Genomic DNA, 18,907 nt, shown 5'->3' with positions numbered 1-18,907 from the left:
CTGCACCTTTCTCAGCATCTGCGACAGCCTACCTGCATTTCGTCTGCAGTCCATAAGAACACAATATTCTCCACAGTCTTTCAAGTCTAGTCCCAGTTAGTGACAGGAGGGAAAGGAAGCTTCCTGCCCTGAAGGCAACAGTTATCTAATAGGGTAGAGAGCTTCTGCTGGAAGTGAAGTTAAACATATTTTCGTGGCTCACAGAACCAGTTTATATCCTCTTGGAGTGGCAGCTACTCAGGATGAATGCAGTAGATTAATTTTTGGGGGTTCAATCGCATTTTTTAAAAACTTGAATGCAGTGCTTAGTTTGCAAATGAATGCGTGCACAGAAGCCATCAGCCGGTGCCATTAAATGTCAGCGGCAGAATACCACCATCAATCCTTCGGCAGCACACATAGAAAGAGGAAAACACCTCCATGGATTGTTTTTGTGGAGGAAGGTGTGCCTTCCTGCACAAAAAGAATCCTGCATGAAACCCAGGCACCCTTGCACTATGGTGCTAGGGCGCTTGTATTGGTGCCAAGTAGCCAAAAGGAAGCCAGTGCAAAGGTAAAAGACAGAAATGCACCGTATTTTGTAAATATAGTGCATTTCTGCCCTTTCCCTATGGCACCAAACAAGCTGCACAGCCCTGCATCCCCATTTAGGAAATATACCTCTCTATATCCAAATGGATGAACTAATGGCAGATAGGCAGTGCATCACCTCCTGTGATGAACAGGCGTTTAGTGGTGGAGTATGAGATCGGGTTGTAAATGTTTATTTGGTTCTTGTTCAGCCGGCATTGGTCAGGAGACTGCTGTCAGGAGGAGATGGTGGTGGTCAGTGCTAAGAAAGAGATGAGCAGCAGAAAGCAGGTCAAGTTTCATTATTCTGGCTCCCTGAAGTCAGGAGGCTTTACGTTTTGGGGTGGTAGGAGACCGGTGGGTAGACGTTGGTTACTGAAGTGAGGTAGATGAGTGGAATTAAGGATTGCGGGAGAATACAGTATTCAGAGTAAGTAGGGGGTGGAATGAGGAGTTGAAGCAGGCTCTGCCAGAATGGAGGTGATAGTGATGATGCACAAGGAGTTTGCAGGGGGCTGTGTAGTAGGTGATGGAGAAAGAAGTGATGCTGAATAAGGTGGGAAGCGGGGATTTAGACAGGCAAAGGTAAGAGAGGGGCAGAGATGTAAGGGGTGGGCTGTAAGAAAATCAGGCGGTGTTTGGAGGCAATAAGGTACATGGTGGTGGTTGATGGGGCAAATTGGGTTTAGTTTAGGGTACAGGAGGTGTAATGGGTAAAGAGTAGACATGGTGGTCAGGGAAGAGAAAACTTGGTAGGTAGGGTGGGAGAGACAGAGGTGATCAGGGGGTGATGGTGATAGGGTTATGGTGGTAAGCAGAAGAGTTAGCTATTGTGAGATGAGGAGGAGGTAAGACTGGGAAGAAGGAGAGTAAGGGAAGGGGAAGAGAGGTATGGATGTGCAAGAGAGTGCTAAAGACTGGGGAGGGTATGAGGGGGATGGAGGATATAGAAAGGATAGGAAGGATAGGAGAGTTCAGTAAAGGTATGATGATAAGGTTAGTTGGAAAGGGTAGTGGGAGGGCCAAGGTGGTTAGAAAGAAGCGGACAGTTTTCTGACAGGATGGGGGGGAGTCACTGTAGGCGGGGAGGGAGGTGGAGGATTAAGGGGAAGAGGAAGCTTAGCAGAAAGGGGAAGGTGGGAGGTGGTAGGGTGAGGGCTGTGCTCAGGGTGGGCATATGATCTACAGTGGTGTGGAGGAGGTTTAGTAGAGAAGCATCCTCGTGGAAAGCGGGCGCGCCTTCGTGCACACTGAAACTTGATGAGGCGATTTTCTTTCGCATGGGACATCCTTGGGATTAGTAGGTGTTGTAGGCATGTCGTCTGATAGTAGCTGTCCTTTGTGGCAGTGCGGCCCATGATGGAATGTTCAATCTTACCAATAGGTACCAAGTTTCACAAGAGGGAGAATATGTGACCCACTTTGATGTGGAGCAGGCAGAAACCACCAGGATGACCCACTTCCCAAGCCACTGGATAGCTAGCAAAGGAGGTAGAAGGCCCTGTATACTGATAATATAACACCAGAAGAAATGAAAGAATCACTTTTCACCCCCTCCTTTTAAAATGGCCCATCCATACACTCCTGTTTACTTCTGCGACACAAGACGGGGATAATGACTGAGATGGTATTCTAAAAGGGACCCCCCCTCAGTTTTGATAAGTCTAACCTTTCACTTACATGTTTAAGACCTGGTATCGCAGGCGAGAGGGCAGGCAGGTCCCAAACTTTAGCAAACACCTGCCCCGCCTCCTCCAGGCTCAGATAGCTATCAATTGTGCTGGCGCTGCAGTGGCGCCAGAGCCCAGCGGCTCTGCGTTTCACAGACTCTGTGATGCCTGCTTTTTTAGGGTTTACACCTGCTCATTAAATAACTTGTGCTTGATTCTTTGGCCCCTCCCGGGTCAGGAAAATGTTGGGCTTCACCCATAGTGCGCTGAGCCTAGTGTCTGAAGCTGTGCCCTCCTCGGAGCTGGCTGATTGATGCCATGTCAGTGCTTAATTTGAGCCGGTGTTTGCTGGGGCCCAGCATTAATTCTCAACACAGCTCGCTATCACCTCATGAGAGTGTTTAACAATTAAATACACAATGAAAAAAAAAAATATCAGTGCCTCCAGGCCAGTCTCACGGCTTTGGGTGACCTAGAATAGTCCAAATGGTTAGACTTGTAGGAGTGTGCTTATTAGACTTGTGTTGGTACTGACATTTGGTGGCAGGGGCAGTGGGTAGTACAAGTTGCAGTGGCGTCATGAAAAATATGGTGGGCCCTGTCACTATTTTTTACTTTATGCAAATTAAGCACTCGTGCAGTAGTAGTAGAAGTTTATTGTTTAGTTACTCAAAACCATAACAATATGTACAGTAAAAGACAAATAGCAATCAAATTCATTAATTAGTCAACACTTTGCTGGCTTAATATAAAAATATGCAAAAAAGAACAGCCGTTGAATTATGTCCTTGTGAGTTTAAAAAAAACGCAGGTTCCATATATAGAAATACGCACATTTCTCATATGACAACATAGAAGACAATTGAATCGCACATCTTTCATAGATAAAAACACGTTAACAACATAATAACCATACACGATTATCTAAAAATTCCATGTATGTAAATACATAATCATTTATTTTGTATGTTTATTTTATATTAAGATCAGCCTGGTTTTATCAGGTGTGACCAGGCTAGGCTCCTGAAGTGGAATGTAATAGATAGTATCTCTTAGTTACGTGCGATGTAAGCTTTACCCTCCCTGTGAACAAAGCATCCTCATGCAGGGTAGACTAGCGCTCAGAAGTATTTCCTTGCTATGGCGGGAATCAGCACTGCGAACAGCTCCCGGGTCCTGAGACGCATCTTATATCACACCTAGGAAAAGGTAGGGAATTTACAAATAATTTAAAGGCCGGTGCAACGATAACCCAGGCCTTGTCGGAATCAACAGAACGTGGATTCGTTTTTGGACTGTCTGATCCCATTTGCTACTCTGTTAGTTTGCAGTCTCCCCCCTCAGGATCACTTCTTTCATCCAGTGGTTATTTGACTCGCTGCCTTGGAACACACCGTCCTCCGTGTCTGACTCTAGTGGAGCTCACCAGTCTTCATTCCTGCAACAGCCGGGCTCTATTAATTCAATCTATTATGCTTATTAAAATAAAGGTACATTTAAAGAGTTTTGTAAATTGTCTGGGTATCCGACATCTACTCATATGCCCAACACCGCATGCGCCATTAAAAGTATTTCAGCTCGATATTTATTTCTAGCCAGTGTAGAAATTGCCTTGCAGGAAGGTATTGCTATTTTCAAACACCTTCGATCCTGCTAGTATGGATGTGACTCTTCCCAAAGGGAAACTGTTCCAAAAGTTCTAATATCATCACCCTGTACATGTTGCTATGTTTTACACGCCCTGGAAGCTCCAGATCTCAGATATGAGACGCGCTGCCCTGGCCAGAGTGCCTTCTCATACTCAAGATGGGTGGCTGGAACTTCTCTTTGTAACAGCCGCTTGTCTTTTCAGTTGCACTTGTTGCTAATCTTCCAATAACTCCAAATGTGTTTTTCCGGGATGTTACTAGAGCAGCAGGATTTGGGTGGGTACACTTCTTTCCTGATCTTACAGAAAAACATCTATCAACAATTTCTGTGTCAGTATTGTGCAACATAGACCCAGAAGGCCTGAATCCATGGCAGATTTCAAGATATCCACTTTTTATATAAATGGGTTTGGTATTCATTGTATTTGAATATATCAAATGTGTCTTTAAAGTGAAGATGCGTCTATGAGTGGTTCAGGACATCATTGCTTTTCCTTTCATTTTGGTTAACCTGCAAAGAAATACCTGCCCGTTTTGCTGCTTTCTGAATGTCAATGCTAAGTTAAGTTAACTAGCCCAAGGGAGCCACTTGCAAAGGTCAGGAGGACCACAATTGGACCCTGGGCTGTACAGAGTATCCTTGACCTATGCCCTGTTTACAAGATATCCACTACTAACGTACAATGAGTCTCACTGAAACCCATTTACATAATCGGTGGAAGTCCTGATAATCAGCCATGGATCCAGATCCAGGAGAGCCATTCATGCCGTGTATGCAGGATATCCATTGTGCAACAGTCATGTAAAAATAAGATACTCTTCGGATTCAAAAAAGTGTATTCCATTAACACGCAGAGGCATTAAATCATAGTGCATTAGATTATATAACTGCATTGACAGGTATTTGCTATAAGTGATTTGTTTTAAGACAGATTTAATTGTCTTTTTAGTTCAAGAACGTTCAATTACGGGAATGGCCCAGTGTTTGTATACATACATCTTAAGTCACTGAACAAATGTTGATAAGTTCTTCGTGGCGTTTGCTGTCATTGCATAGTTACAAAAGCATGTGAATCAGATCGGAAGAAACATATATCTTTCACTCCCATGCCCCTCTGATTCTGTCTAGTCCCTGTATGCATACATGAGAGAAACGTTAATGTGTATATTTCTCTTACCAGTGAGCTAGGATACAATAATACTCAGTGCCATTCAGTTCTAAACTACCCGCCGTGCCCTCGCCACCCAACTGCCCTCTACCCTATACAGTGGTTTCTTAATGCGCCTATTCTTATGTTGCATCGTGGTATCTCTCAGATTGCTCAAGTTTACAGTTCACTTACAAGCTCTGGTCTCTGCTTTGCTTATTTTCTACTTTGAGGCGATACTGTTGCTTCATGTTGTGGGTGGTGTTATATGCACAGTCTCTTCTGTGTGGGAATTCCTAGTTTCTTCCTGTAATGTAGTGATAATCTGTTCCCAAGGATTTATTAATTCCGGGGATCCCCCTCTCCGGCCAAGCTCCTTTCTCAGCACTAACCTTTCGATTTCTGCCCAGCGCTTAAGTTCCCTCTTCCAGCTTTGGAAGTTGGGACCTGCCAGATTCTTCTAATTTTTCATCAATTCTCGTTTGGCTAGTGTATATGCAAGATCATGGAAGTTGCTAGTGGCCCTATTCTTGGGAGTGTGGGGGAACCAGTGCAGCAAACATTGGGCTGGTATGCATACAGCTTCTCGCTCGATGATTTCCGCTACATATGTTGTCACTGTGCTCCAGTAAGTGGTCAAGTGAGGGCAGGACCACAGCATGTGTATAAATTCCACCACCTCTTTGCCACATCGGGGGCATTTCGCATCCATTACATGTAGGTGCTCACAAAGTCTTTTTCGGGTGAGATATGCCCTATGTATGACATAAAAATGGATAAGTTGAAACCTAGCATTTCTGGAGACCTTCGGTGCTCTCTCTAAGATCTGGTCCTAGGCCCCCTCTGGTATTAGGGTCTCCAACTCTATCTCCCATTTATGTCGTAGGTTGTCTAGGGGGCGCATCGCTCCTGTGCGGATCACTCTATATCAGCTGGTGATGGCTTTTTGTGTGCCATCGGTCATTAGGTAGGTGTGGGGCTCGTGAGGGCAGGGCTCGACATTTCTCATGTGCTAATGGGCACCAATGCTGCATATAAGCGCTCGATGCATCAGGATGTGGCCCTGTGGCAGATCATGTTCCTGCCAAAAATCTTCATATGGTAGTAGGTTACCCTCACGATATAGGTCCCCCATCTGCAAGGCCCCCGTCTCCTCCCTGGTCACCAGTCCCCTCCAGTTGCTTGCTCAGGGTAGCCCCTGAAGCCATGTCAATGGTATCTCAGGTGTGTAAGGTGTAGTCGTGCCTGTTCTATAGAGGCATTTCCCCCAACACGACGGAGGACCCGAGTCTCGGGAGCGAATGCCTGATCAGACCCAGTGAGGTTAAAGAACAGGCCAGCCAGTACCGAAACAGGGGGAGCCGATGTGGCCCCATCTTCCACTCTGGCCCTACCCTCCAACATTCACCTGGTCAGCCATTGCAGCTAGGCCGCTAGGTAGTAAGCCTCAAAGTCTTGGACCGCAAGTCCCCCTTCCGCTCGAGGTCGCTTCAAAGTGGATAGGGCCATTCTGCATCTTCTATCTCCCCATATGAACGCCGTGAGTAAGGAATCGAGTTCCCGGAAAAACATGGCAGGGACCCAGACCAGCAATACCGCAAAATAATATAAGAGCCTTGGCAGCGCCACCATCTTAATGAGCGCTATTCGTCCAGCCCCAGAGAGTGGGAGTGACCTCCAGAAGCCTATACTGGCTTTCAGTGCCCTCATGGCACCCCCTATATTACCCTCCAGGATGTCCGCCCTAGAGTGGTACACCCTGACTCCCAGATAAGACATACATTGGGATTCCCATGATACATTCCCTAAACCCTCAGGTGGGCCACGGTCCGCCGATAGCGGGAACACGTTGATTTCTGCCAGTTTACCTGTAAGCCTGTCAAGCGGCCAAACTGTGCCAGGAGTGCTCAGGCTCCCTTGTGGCCCGGCCCAGTGTCTTGTAAAAATAGGAGGAGGTCATCTGTATTTAGCGCTATCTTGTGGCGCCGATCACCCTGCCTCAGTCCATGATACCAATTGGCGAGTGGTATTTACTATAAGTGATAATCCTCAAACATAAACTTAAAAACATTTATGCCTTCCCTACCCTGACCACAATCCCATTAGTTAATCAAGGGGCAAGTTAGTTGTCATATACACCCGATGTGTGACCTAGGTTTTTATTCTATATGGAACAACATGATAGTTCATTGAATCCAGTACAAGAGGTTTTGTACAGGGCACATCCTGAACCCATGTTTTTCAAGGTGCTCTTATATATGGTAATAAACAAAACGGAGACAAAGTGAAATAAAACAATTCCCTAGTATCACACAGTTTGATCAAGTGGGGAAGCCAGGATTTATATGATTTCTCTGGAGAGTAGGTGCTTAATTTACAGGGCAGTATGGAATGAAACCCTCAATATAACTCCACCGTTCAATATGCACATCATGCACATACTTTGCATCCCCTACACCAACCTTCCAACGCTCCCAACCATACCAGCATTAACACGCCCCTCTGCCACACCAGAGACCATACTTGTTTGGCCCCTAGGAAAATGTGAGTGCTCATGGCCTGGATGGTCACTCCTGGATCTACGTAGGACTCACCGGTGCTAGACAATGACTGTTTAATTGTATGTGCCACTTGCATTCAGGGTACTCTCCTTGATATCTCTCATGCAGCCTGTATATTTATTCAAACTAAATATTACATATGTTCACGGTCATAGAACCACTGCCAAGCTTTAGCTTCTATTGTGCATCTAACACAAACAGTCTACACCATGTGCATGTAACCTAACCCTAGACAGTATCTTAAGAGTTGGAAAACAAACAAATTTACTGATGTATGCCACAAATGTGGTTGGGAGACAGATGGCGCTTAGGCTACTGGAATGCCCTGTCCCGAGCCGAAGTCTGACCACTTTTTATCGTGCGAGCATCGATGTGACCGTTCCAAAATGGACGCTCCCAATTATCTTCACTCTGCAGTTTCTCCCGTCCTTGGAGGTAGCGATTCCGAAACTCTGAGACGACTTCTAATTGTGTTTGTTATGTGTGTTATTCGCCGGAGACTAGATCAGGGCAGAGGGATGCATTTACAATGTCGAGGATTCTTCTTCCAAACAACAACCCGGAGTTATGCAGTCCTCCCACTGAGAATACTGATTTACCCGATTTTCAAAACAGTACGTTATACATAATTTCCCGCAGTAAGCAGTTGTATCTGTTAATGGAGTAGTGGAAGTACATTTACCTCAAAGTGTGTGTCATGTCCTTTCTACGACGACACATAGATACTGCCGCTGAGTTTCCTCAGAGATGCAGCCACAGTTCCGTTATGTTGCCTCATCACACCTTGTTCTTCCAGTGTGTGTAATGCACGGCTGCACAACAGTGGTGCTGGAACAATTTGAGAGTGAGGGTGCTGTGGTCAGTGTTATGTCACTGGAGCCATAGGGATTCTGAGAAATTCAAGCATTTCAAAAAGAATAAGTGTAGCAAGTGAGCCATGCCAATTCAGCAGGCGAGTCCGAAGGGTGTGGTATTTAGCCAGTGGTGCAAATATGTCACTGAAGCACAGGAGTGGCCCCTCCGCAATGGCGGAGGAGCGTCGCCCTCCTGGCTAAGAGCCACCAGCTGTAAAATAAAACAATATCTCATTATTGTTTTATTTTACAGCTGCTGGCTCAGCCAGCAGCATGTGCGGGGGTGGAGGGCTGGGCCACAGGAGGGGGAGAGGGAGGGAGGAGTGGAATCTGTGCACTAAGTGCGCATGTGTTTTTGGCCAGCCGTCTCAGGCCGGCCAAACACACATGCTCACTTAGGTTTCTCCAATCAGGCTGTGTTCCATAGCTGAGTAGGAGAAAGTGCACAGGCTCCAGTGCGCTGTCTGAGTGGCAGACCAAACCGCTCAGACCAATCCTGCCCCTGCTCTCATGCAAGGTTTAGCATGAGAGCAGCACCAGGGTTGCTATGGAGCAATGCTAGTACACCAGAAGAGAAGAGGAGCGAGAAGACTGCATCTGGAATGGTAAGTTATTTTTTTTAATGATTTTCCCCCGTCATGACCCCCCCCACATCCCACCTTCCGATTTGAGGCAGTTGCCACTGCTAAAGCATGGTGTGGCAGCGACTGCCATTTACAGACAGCACATGTTTCATTGAAATTAAACACTAAGGGCCTCATTCACGAGGTCCTAGCAGCACACTGCACCATCGGAGCGACTTTTTTTTTTACGCTCCGGTAGCGCAGTGTGCCAGGCCATATTTACAAGGCCTTGCAAAGCCACCTTCTGTGGCTTTTCATAGCCTTGTAAATATGGACCCCTTTCACGCTTAACACTTTGTGAAAGGGGCGTTCCATGGGTGTTGCTTGGGGTGTTCCCTCGCAACTCGCATGGAACCCAAAGGAACCTGATACATTCCCAGATTTACAAGTCTGGGAATGCATCAGATTCCTATGCTACCTCAGGGGTGGCGTAAGAAGGACGCAACAAGGAGAAATGTCTTTATTTCTCCCCATTTTTATCTCTTTCTATGTGTGCTGCATTCTGCAGCACACATAGAAAGAGGAAAACACCTCTTGTGATCACAAAAACAATCATCCCCACAACGAAGACACCCTTGCACCACAGTGCAAGGGTGCCTGTGTTGACACTAGGCCACAATTTGCGCACCAGCACTGGGGTAGAGGACAGAAATGCGCCATATCTTGTAGTTACAGCGCATTTCTGCCCTTTCCCAGTGGCACAGGGAGGCGCAGCAAGGCGCTTGCTGTGCCGCCCTGCAGCACGGGCCTCGTAAATGAGGCCCTAAATTTGCACAGACATGAAGTTTTACTGATAGCACTATACAGCGCACAAATAATAACGTGTGAAGATCGGGTTCCAGCAGTGCTTAATTTGTGCTTGTTGTTTCCGGTGCTCAGCACCGGCACTTATTTTTGAGGGCCGGGGCTCATTCTTCTGCCTTAAGCATTCGCTGCGAACAAAAGACACATATGGGAAAGACGGAGGAAGGGAAAAACTAAAAAGCGTCATAAAGGGAGAAAATAGAAAGCTGCCAGAGTGAGCTGAAGGGGCAGGGAGTGGCTTTATATGGATTGAAGAGGCCCGAGGTAGCTTCAGGATTACTCCGCCTCAGTATTCCGTGTTCGCATATTTAAATACAGCAGCGGAATGTTTAAGAGAACTGTGAGCACCGGCACCTTGTTATTTACAAATTAAGTACTGGGTTCCAGTGAGTATTCATCAATTGCGCATCCCCGAGTAGCACATTTATGTGTTTTGCTCGTAATCAAATATTTGTTTCCACCATACTTCAAGTGGATGACTAGTTAGTGGTTGTCTGTGCAAATCAAATTATTAGCGACTGGATGATTAAATGGGAGAAAGGGTGGTGTGGACGACTGACTGAGTTTGCGATTAACCGAATGGAAGAAGAGTGATTGCTTCCGGGGATAGGATGCAGAATTGAGAGGCTTAGTACATGGGAGACTAAGGGCCATATTTATACTTTTTGACGCAAAACTGCGCTAACGCAGTTTTGCATCAAAAAAATGAGCGCCGGCTAACGCCATTCTGAAGCGCCATGCGGGCGCCGTATTTAATCAATGACGTTAGCCGGCGTTAGCCGCCGCCGCTGCCTGGTGTGCGTGGAAAAACACGACGTACACCAGGCAGCGCCGGCGTAGGGGGATATGGGGCTTGGGCGTCAAGAAATGGGGCAAGTCAGGTTGAGGCAATTTTTTCGCCTCAACCCGATTTGCGCCATTTTTTTTCACTCCCAACCCCCATAGAAATGACTCCTGTCTTAGCAAAGACAGGAGTCATGCCCCCTTGCCCAATGGCCATGCCCAGGGGACTTCTGTCCCCCGGGCATGGTCATTGGGCATAGTGGCACGTAGGGGGGCCCAAATCAGGCCCCCCTATGTCACAAAAAAAAAAAAAATAAACACTTACCTGAACTTACCTTAATGTCCCTGGGATGGGTCCCTCCAGCCTTGGGTGTCCTCCTGGGGTGGGCAAGGGTGACAGGGGGGGTCCCTGGGGGCATGGGAGGGCACCTCTGGGCTCCTTCAGAGCCCACAGGTCCCTTAACGCCTGCCTTTTGCAGGCGCTAAAAAACGGCGCAAAAGCGGCCGTACGTCATTTTTTTTGACCCGCCCACTCCCGGGCGTGAATTTTGCCCGGGAGTATAAATCCGACGCACATGCCTCGGAGTCGATTTTTTAGACGTGAACGCCTACCTTGCATCTCATTAACGCAAAGTAGGTGTCCACGCTAAAAAATGACGCAAACTCCATGGACTTTGGCGCTAGACGCGTCTAACGCCAAAGTATAAATATGGAGTTAGTTTTGCGTCGAAATTGTGTAAAAAAAAACAACGCAATTCCTGCACAAACGGAGTATAAATATGCCCCTAAGTGAGTGGAGAGCTGATGGACGTGCACGTGCAGGCTCCAGAATGCGCAATGATAGCAATTATACTGTATACCCAGGGGTGGTAATTTGGCAGAAGAACAGAGGCCTGCTGATTTCAGGGGTCCCTGTCACATGACATGGACCTCAGCTGAGGGGCGCCCATGCAGCTTAGGAAGAGTAGCTGCAGAGTGACCCCGGGGTCACGTGGTCACCTTCAGCCAGTCCTGCTGTTGTGGCAAACTGCTGTTCCATAGGTCCAAACTTATAATGGGACATCAAAATCTACAATCCTCAGATATAAACTACTGCTGGCCTGGTCGATTGAGTGGTGCATTCAACGTCGACTGAAATGTCGGGAGGAGGGAGCTCTTGCTTGCTTTAGGCCTCATGGTGCCCTTGCGACGCCACAGCCAGACTCCGACCCAAAGAAAGCAAAAAAGGATAAACCGCTGAGCCAGTCTTGCTAGATAAATGACTGTCGAGTCAAAGTAAGGGGATTAATGAAAACAGGGTTATCGGCTGAGCACCCAATAAGGCTTTAAAGCAAAAGCAATACCTGACCAGGGCGAATGAGCTGAACCACATTCAGAAAGGCACCTCCGTAGTATGTGGGCGGGAGAGCAATCGAACTGCGCTCCTGTCAGAATCCATCCTCATGTTTACCTCGTAAAGTCCACCCCATAGTTACACAAACATCAAGGTTCAGCTCTGCAGAGAAAAGGCCTTTGCCTATATGCTCGAATTGGCAACCCTTGGTGCTTGGCCCGTGTGGATTCATATCCCATCCTCGTCGCCACGGAAACGAAGATGCAGGAGCCACACAGGTAAGTGTGAAGAGCATATATTGGTGGCCGTCGACAGGGAGGGAGCCAACTACCCAACGCAGAACTCTCCCTCATGTTCTTCATTTTCAGGTCCTCATTACAGTCTGGCTTCCAGCTCTTCCAGGCATGATGTTACTCTCGCTTCGCCAAAACGCAGCAAAACTTGGGGTATAAATCTTACTCATTAACAAAGATACTTCTGACTGCATTATTTATTAACGAAAAAATGTCGATGAGTACATTTACGTTGAAAGTAAATAACACAGTGAAATCAATGGCAAAACCAACATGGCGAAGGAAATTGGTCGAGAATGTCAAACGACACATTTTCACGGAGGAATTGGAGAGCATCAATCGTCAGAGGAAAGGGATCACCTCCTGATACCCGTGCGACATCAATGTAGGAATCCCACATCCACAGCTGAGATGTGCACAGTGACTGCAAGTTCCCTTTTTATTTTAAGGACAGGAAATTGAACAATAATAAAAAAGAGAAATAGAAAGTATGAAGCAGTCTGGGAGGAAGAGTAACAGGATGCAGCTAATCTTTCAGCGTGCAAGAGGCGGAACGGGAGGGGCAAGTGAGAGATAAGGAGTCTCCCCCCTTACTCACGAGCAAGATTTTTTTTAAAGTGTCAGTGTTGCACATATTTCTTAAGTGTTCTTGTCAGAACTGTCATCATACATGACATTTCAGTTCAGATTTTGTTAATTTCAGTTTAACCCTTCCCCGTGAGCCCCCCAGTTCAGTAGGTGCGGTCTCTCAAGGGCATCCTGTAAAAAATCCCTGTCTCTGGACAGTCATGATCTGTGCGGCATTGGAGGGAGTTCCCAGCTTTACAGAGAAGCACAGAAGCAACCACACCGAGGGCACAGGAGCGTATCTTTGCTCCATGTTAGATACATCCTAATGCAGTAGCGGATACACCACTAACATATCAGAGTGAGGCACAGATTACGGAGCCGATAGATCTTGGTGGGCGCGCGCCCAGCATCTTCCTGCGTGCGCTCGTGCAGCGGCCGGTAAGGCCAAAGGGTTCTGCAGCTGACAGGGACGCGTCTGCAGTGGAGGGCACCAACAGGCATTCTGCTCTTATGGCTTCAGATGTCTTTGTTCATGGACGGTGGGACTAATGCTGTGCTTTACCTATAGAACATATGTTATGGTATTACCATAGTTTCTCTACAGTGCTCCTCAGGCGTAGCTCCGCTTAGGAGTCAAACACTGAACAGAGACAGCGCAATACACGGATACATGTTTCTGTTGACCTGTATACACATGTGAGATTTTGGTCAAATGGGCCACATGACCAGCGCCTTTTCTATTTCCTCTCCCATCTGAAGGCAACACCACAGTGGCTTCAGTCTGCAATGGCAAGACTATTCAATCGTCTCAAATGTCTGCCTCGATTGCCTGCACTAGGATGGGGTGTGGGGTGGCGTCTAGTGACGGTTTAACTCGTGTCAGTTTTAAAACGTCAGGGCACTGGCTTGAGTGCCTGCTGTTGCGACCTGGAACCTCCAGGATGGATGGTCTACATTCAATACGAGCAATCAAATCTTGATCCATTTATGATAGATACAATCAGTGGCAAAGAATGCAGAGGAAAACTACATGTATCATTCAAGGGGTTACGAAGAAAGTTAGTGTGTGCCATATAAATATTTCTTAATATATTTATTCCCATTTCTGCAATAAATAGGTGAAAGCTGACATGTGTTTCTCATCACTAGCTGCTTCCTCAGGGCCTTTTACTGACGTATCATTTTTGATAGTGGGAGACTTTATAATTCAATTACATCACTAAATAATCTGCAGAACTAATTTTGAATCGAACATGATGATTAAAATATAGGCACGAGGAAGCAGCTATTGCTGCGAAACGTGGGTCTACTACCTCTTTTCTAAATCCATAAGTAGGAATAAAGATGTAGGGCTTGATTCACAAGGGGACTTTTGACTGATAAAGTTACAAGTGCGGAGTCTCCGCACTTTTAGCGGAAGCCCCGTTCTGAGTACAGCAGTGCAGAGATTTCACCCCAAATGCGGAGAATCTAAATCCTAAATCCCTTGGTGAATCGGACCCACAAACGTTGTTAAAATTCACTGCAAATGAGCCCCTCTGCATCTATTGAACCTTACAGACATCAGAAATATTCAATGACTAACAACAGAGCACAGAGCGCTGGCATCAATTATCTCTGAATTTCCACATTAACCATTTTGGTGCAAAATGACTTAACAAAACCATTTTACCCCCACAGGACTGGTTGACACGGTATGGATACTTGCCTGCCCCAGACCCAATGACAGCCCAACAACAGACACTGGAGGGGCTGACGTCTGCCATTAAAACCATGCAGCGATTCGCCGGTCTGAAGGAGACAGGGAAACTTGGTGAGTGGAGCAGGAACAGGCAAAATTGTCAAATGCAGAATGGGGACAGTGCTGCAGATCAAACTGTGGGTGAAAGGTTAGACATGAACAACAAAGTGTAGGTGAGAGGGCCACAGAATGGTACAGTAGGTTACAAGGTGGCTAGTGGGAGATTACTACATATCACAATGTAGGGATGGTAGAGTTGAGGATCACAGGAGCTGATAGTGCTCTTCCTGCCTTGGCAGGAAACCTTCCCAGTGGCGTAGCGTGGGTTGTCAGCACCCGGGGCAAGGCAAGTAATTTGCGCCCCCTAACCCGGGGCAAGGCAAGTAATTTGCGCCCCCTAACCCATGGATTTTAGCACTCGAGTCTCTTCCAAGATGTTGCGCCCGGTGCGGCCGCCCCCCCCCTGGACCCCCCACGCTACGCCACTGAACCTTCCATCAGATTTTAGAGCGCCAGGTCAGTGATTGTATAGTGGCCGGACTCCAGACCCGTGTGAAAAAGAGTTAGACGAACAAGCAGTCGGATGATTGGCAAGCATAACCCTAGTGAGTCAAGATCGATCTGAAGGCTTGCGATTGCCCAGGGGTTTAGGACATAAACTGTACTCTATAATATCCACTTGAGACCTTGGAAATATTATAATAAAAATTCACTGCCCAGTCCCGATCACTACCTAATCCACCTCTGTAGACAAAGGGGGTCATTACGACCCTGGCAGACGGCGGTAATTTGGGGAAAGGTACTGCCAACAAGCTGGCGGTACCTTTTCCCAAATTATGACTTTGGCGGTTTGGCTCAAGCCAAACTGCCAATGTACCACTCCGCCCGCCAGGGTGGTAACATCCTCCGGGCTGGAGACTTCAGTCTCCAGCCAGGTGGCAGTCACAATCTCACCCTCGGGATTATGACCCACCTACCGCCATGATTTTCGTGACAAATCTACTGCCCCCGAAAACCATGGCGGTAGGCACTATCAGTGCCAGGGAATTCCTTCCCTGGCACTGATAGGGGTCTCCACTGCCCCCTCCCCAGAATCCACCCCCTCGCTCTCCCGACCCCCTGACATCCACACACCCACACACGCACACATACACACTCATACACACATGCATACCCACATCCACCCACGCACGCACATATACATACCCACACCCCACAACACACACTAACATACATTGTAGCACACACGCATTGCCAACACACAACATACATGTACCCTCACATTCATTCATTCACACACGCATTCCACGCAACTCACACCCACATGTATGCATACAAATACAGACACACAGCTTCCCCCCACATACAACACCCCCACACAAGCACACAACACCCCTCACTCCCCACTTCTGTCAGAGAACCTGACTTACATGCTTGCAGGGGATCATCCGGCAGGAGACGGGATGCGGCGCTGCTGCCAGCAGCAGCGTCTGCAGCAAAACACCGCCAGGCCATATCGTGGCTCATGATACGGTAGGCAGTGTTTGCTGGCGTGGCGCTGCTGCTGCCAGCAGTGCCACCTTACCGCTGTCTGCCGCCATGACCGTCGACGGAATACCGCCAGTCTTCTGGCGGTATTCTGTCTACGGTCATAATGCGGCTGATGGCTGGTAGCCACGGCAACAGTATGTTGGTGGCCGTCGCCGTGGCAGTAGACAGAATTCACCACCAATGTCATAATGAGGCCCAAAGCCTGGAAACAGTGTGATGCAATCCAACCCTTGACAAGGTAAATGGAGAAGGTGAAACTGTTTTACGAGGCAAAATATTAATAAGCCATTGCTACTCATCCCATTTCCCCAACTGCAAAGATATTTGCATTGCTAAGGGAGGTAGGCTGCCCTTTGTGTTGGACACTGTCCTTATTGGTTATGAGAAGCAATGAGCAGCTGCCCAAAGTGTAGAGCTCTAAGTAGAGAGCTCGTTTTAAAGCACTGTTGAAAATTTAACTGTGAATAGTCTTAAACGTTTTGTAAAGTCATATCACTGCCTTGACAATGTATTTATTGTGTGACAATCTCATGTTATCTTTATATGAGTATTCTACCCTGCACCACCCTTAGCGCTAAGTCTTGATTTTTATACTTCACTACCCCGAGAGTTAAATCCTAGATCAGAGGTTCTCTTCATTCAGTGAGCTTGCAGTAGGATCTGATCCTTGAGGTTCTAAGGACAACAAGCAATACTTGTTACAAGAATTACCCAGCTGCTCCCATGATCCCTAGTACCAGTATAACGGTCTTGCCACAGTGCAGATCATACTGTGAAGGAGGAGGATACTATGATAACCAGGGGGTCTTGGTCTACATTGTTTGCAGCTGGGCCTATGGCACTCATTAGTATGGAAGCCAGGGCCTTTCAGGCCAGGAGTAATGGTGAGTATTGGTTCACTACTGAAAGTGATAGATTAAAAAACATTTGTAATGAAGATTGGTTATATTAACACAACTTAACAAGATCAAACAGGATCTCTAGTTACACCAGTCTTATACTTTCATTCAATATCTCTGCTCAATCATAAACGTAATTTCCATTCAGAAAAGTAAAACGAAGCAAACCATAACATGGAACTTGGAACTCTAAAGTCCTTGCAATATCTGTCACTTACAGTAACCCAGAGGCTCTTATGTGAGCTGTAAGAAAGAAGCAGATGGTAGAGAGACAAAGAGTAATGGCCACATAGGTTCCTTCTCTAAAATACAGTCCCATCAACTACAAAGGAGCATCCTCTTCCCCCTTACGCCCACAATATCTAAGAGACAAATACATGCTGCGGTCCTCAGAGCACACACAAAGCCCCCACAACAACTGCAATCAAGAATTATTCATTAATGGTGCCTAGAATGTCCAAGAAGGCTCTCACTGACTCAGCTTTTGTGATCACAAGTCGTTTCCCATGGTACTCTACCCGCAGCGCCATGGGTAATCTCACACCGCAGTGCCAGCTCAATTAACATCTGTCAGGCTTCTCTTTTGGGTCAGAGTGTTAAGGCTTAGGTCTGGGAAGAGCAACAACCAGCTCTACCCCTTCTTCATAGATTTCTTCTGCTTGAGGACATGCACAGGAGCCTGCCTGTCTAGTTCATGTTGTGGACCATCACAATTACTGTTCCACCTACCTCTTCTTCAGGCTTCCTCAGCTTTGAGGAGAACATGTGTGCCTACACAGATATCACTCAACATTTACTGCCATAGAATCACCAAACCTTTCCAGATGCTTATGACAAATTATGACAGGTGCTACCCCTTCCAAGGCACCTAGGGCCAGATGTTTGACCTTTTGTTTTGCGACTCGCAATCTGCGATCTGTTTGGGAATCGCAAATGGCGAGTCACAAAACAAAATGTACAACAGTGTCAAATACACTGTTTGCGATTCCCAATGGGTTTTCAAATGACCTACTTCATCAATATTCATGAGGTAGGTTGCAATTTGTGAACCCACTGGGAATAGCTGCACTCGCAGGGATGGTGGCCTGCTGGGGACAGCAAACCACCTTGTCTGTGACTGCATTTTAAATAATAAAAGTACAGATGATGGACGGATTGCCAAACAATACAAACATTCACCCCCAGTCACAAAGATCTGGGTTTAATCCATCGTCTTTTTGCTCACCACACCACCCCAGTTTGGACCCAGCCATATGCAAATCAGTCTTGACCCTGTAACTCATGGGAACAGTCCAGCCTGAACTACCAAGCCAGGTCCTCCCTGGACCGGAATCAAGCATCCTAGGACTGGTTTCAGAGTATCACCCATCATCAGCTAGGCTAGCTTGAATCCAGTGGCGCAGTGAGCACGGGGCCCATGTCTGGGCATACCCTTCCCACTTGGGGCAACAAATGCAAAAAGAACAGATGATGGATGGAATGCTGAACAATGCAAACATTCACCCCCAGTCACAAAGGTCTGGGTTTAATCCATTGTTTCTTTACTCACCATGCCACCCCAGTCTCGACCCAGCCATATGCAAATCAGTCTTGATCCTGTAACTCATGGGAACAGTCCAGCCTGAACTGCCAAGCCAGGTCCTCCCTGGACCAGAAACAAGCATCCTAGGACTGGTTTCAGGGTATCACCCTTCATCAGATAGGCTAGCTTGAATCCAGTGGCGCAGTGAGCACAGGACCTACGTCTGGGCATATCCTTCCCACTAGGAGCGACAAATGGGGGTTAATGTTTGATTCGCTGTGCATTCCGTCCATCATCTGTTATTTTTGCTTTTGTCACCCCAAGTGGGAAGGGCAT

The 18,907-nt window shown here is 47.1% G+C and overlaps 1 protein-coding gene across 1 annotated transcript in view; it reads left to right on the top strand.

Moving 5' to 3' along the window:
- Nucleotides 1–18,907, top strand: part of MMP25 (matrix metallopeptidase 25) — a 162,087-nt gene that overhangs the window by 48,906 nt on the left and 94,274 nt on the right. Inside the window, exon 2 of the mRNA XM_069244338.1 lies at nucleotides 14,539–14,671. Coding sequence (XP_069100439.1) covers nucleotides 14,539–14,671 — 133 coding nt within the window. The remainder of the gene's footprint in view (nucleotides 1–14,538; nucleotides 14,672–18,907) is intronic.

This window comes from Pleurodeles waltl, chromosome 7 (assembly GCF_031143425.1).
Source record: "Pleurodeles waltl isolate 20211129_DDA chromosome 7, aPleWal1.hap1.20221129, whole genome shotgun sequence".
In the NCBI taxonomy this organism is placed as follows: domain Eukaryota; kingdom Metazoa; phylum Chordata; class Amphibia; order Caudata; family Salamandridae; genus Pleurodeles; species Pleurodeles waltl.
The sequence above is the reverse complement of the archived record's forward strand: the minus strand, read 5'-3'. Positions and strand labels throughout refer to the sequence as shown.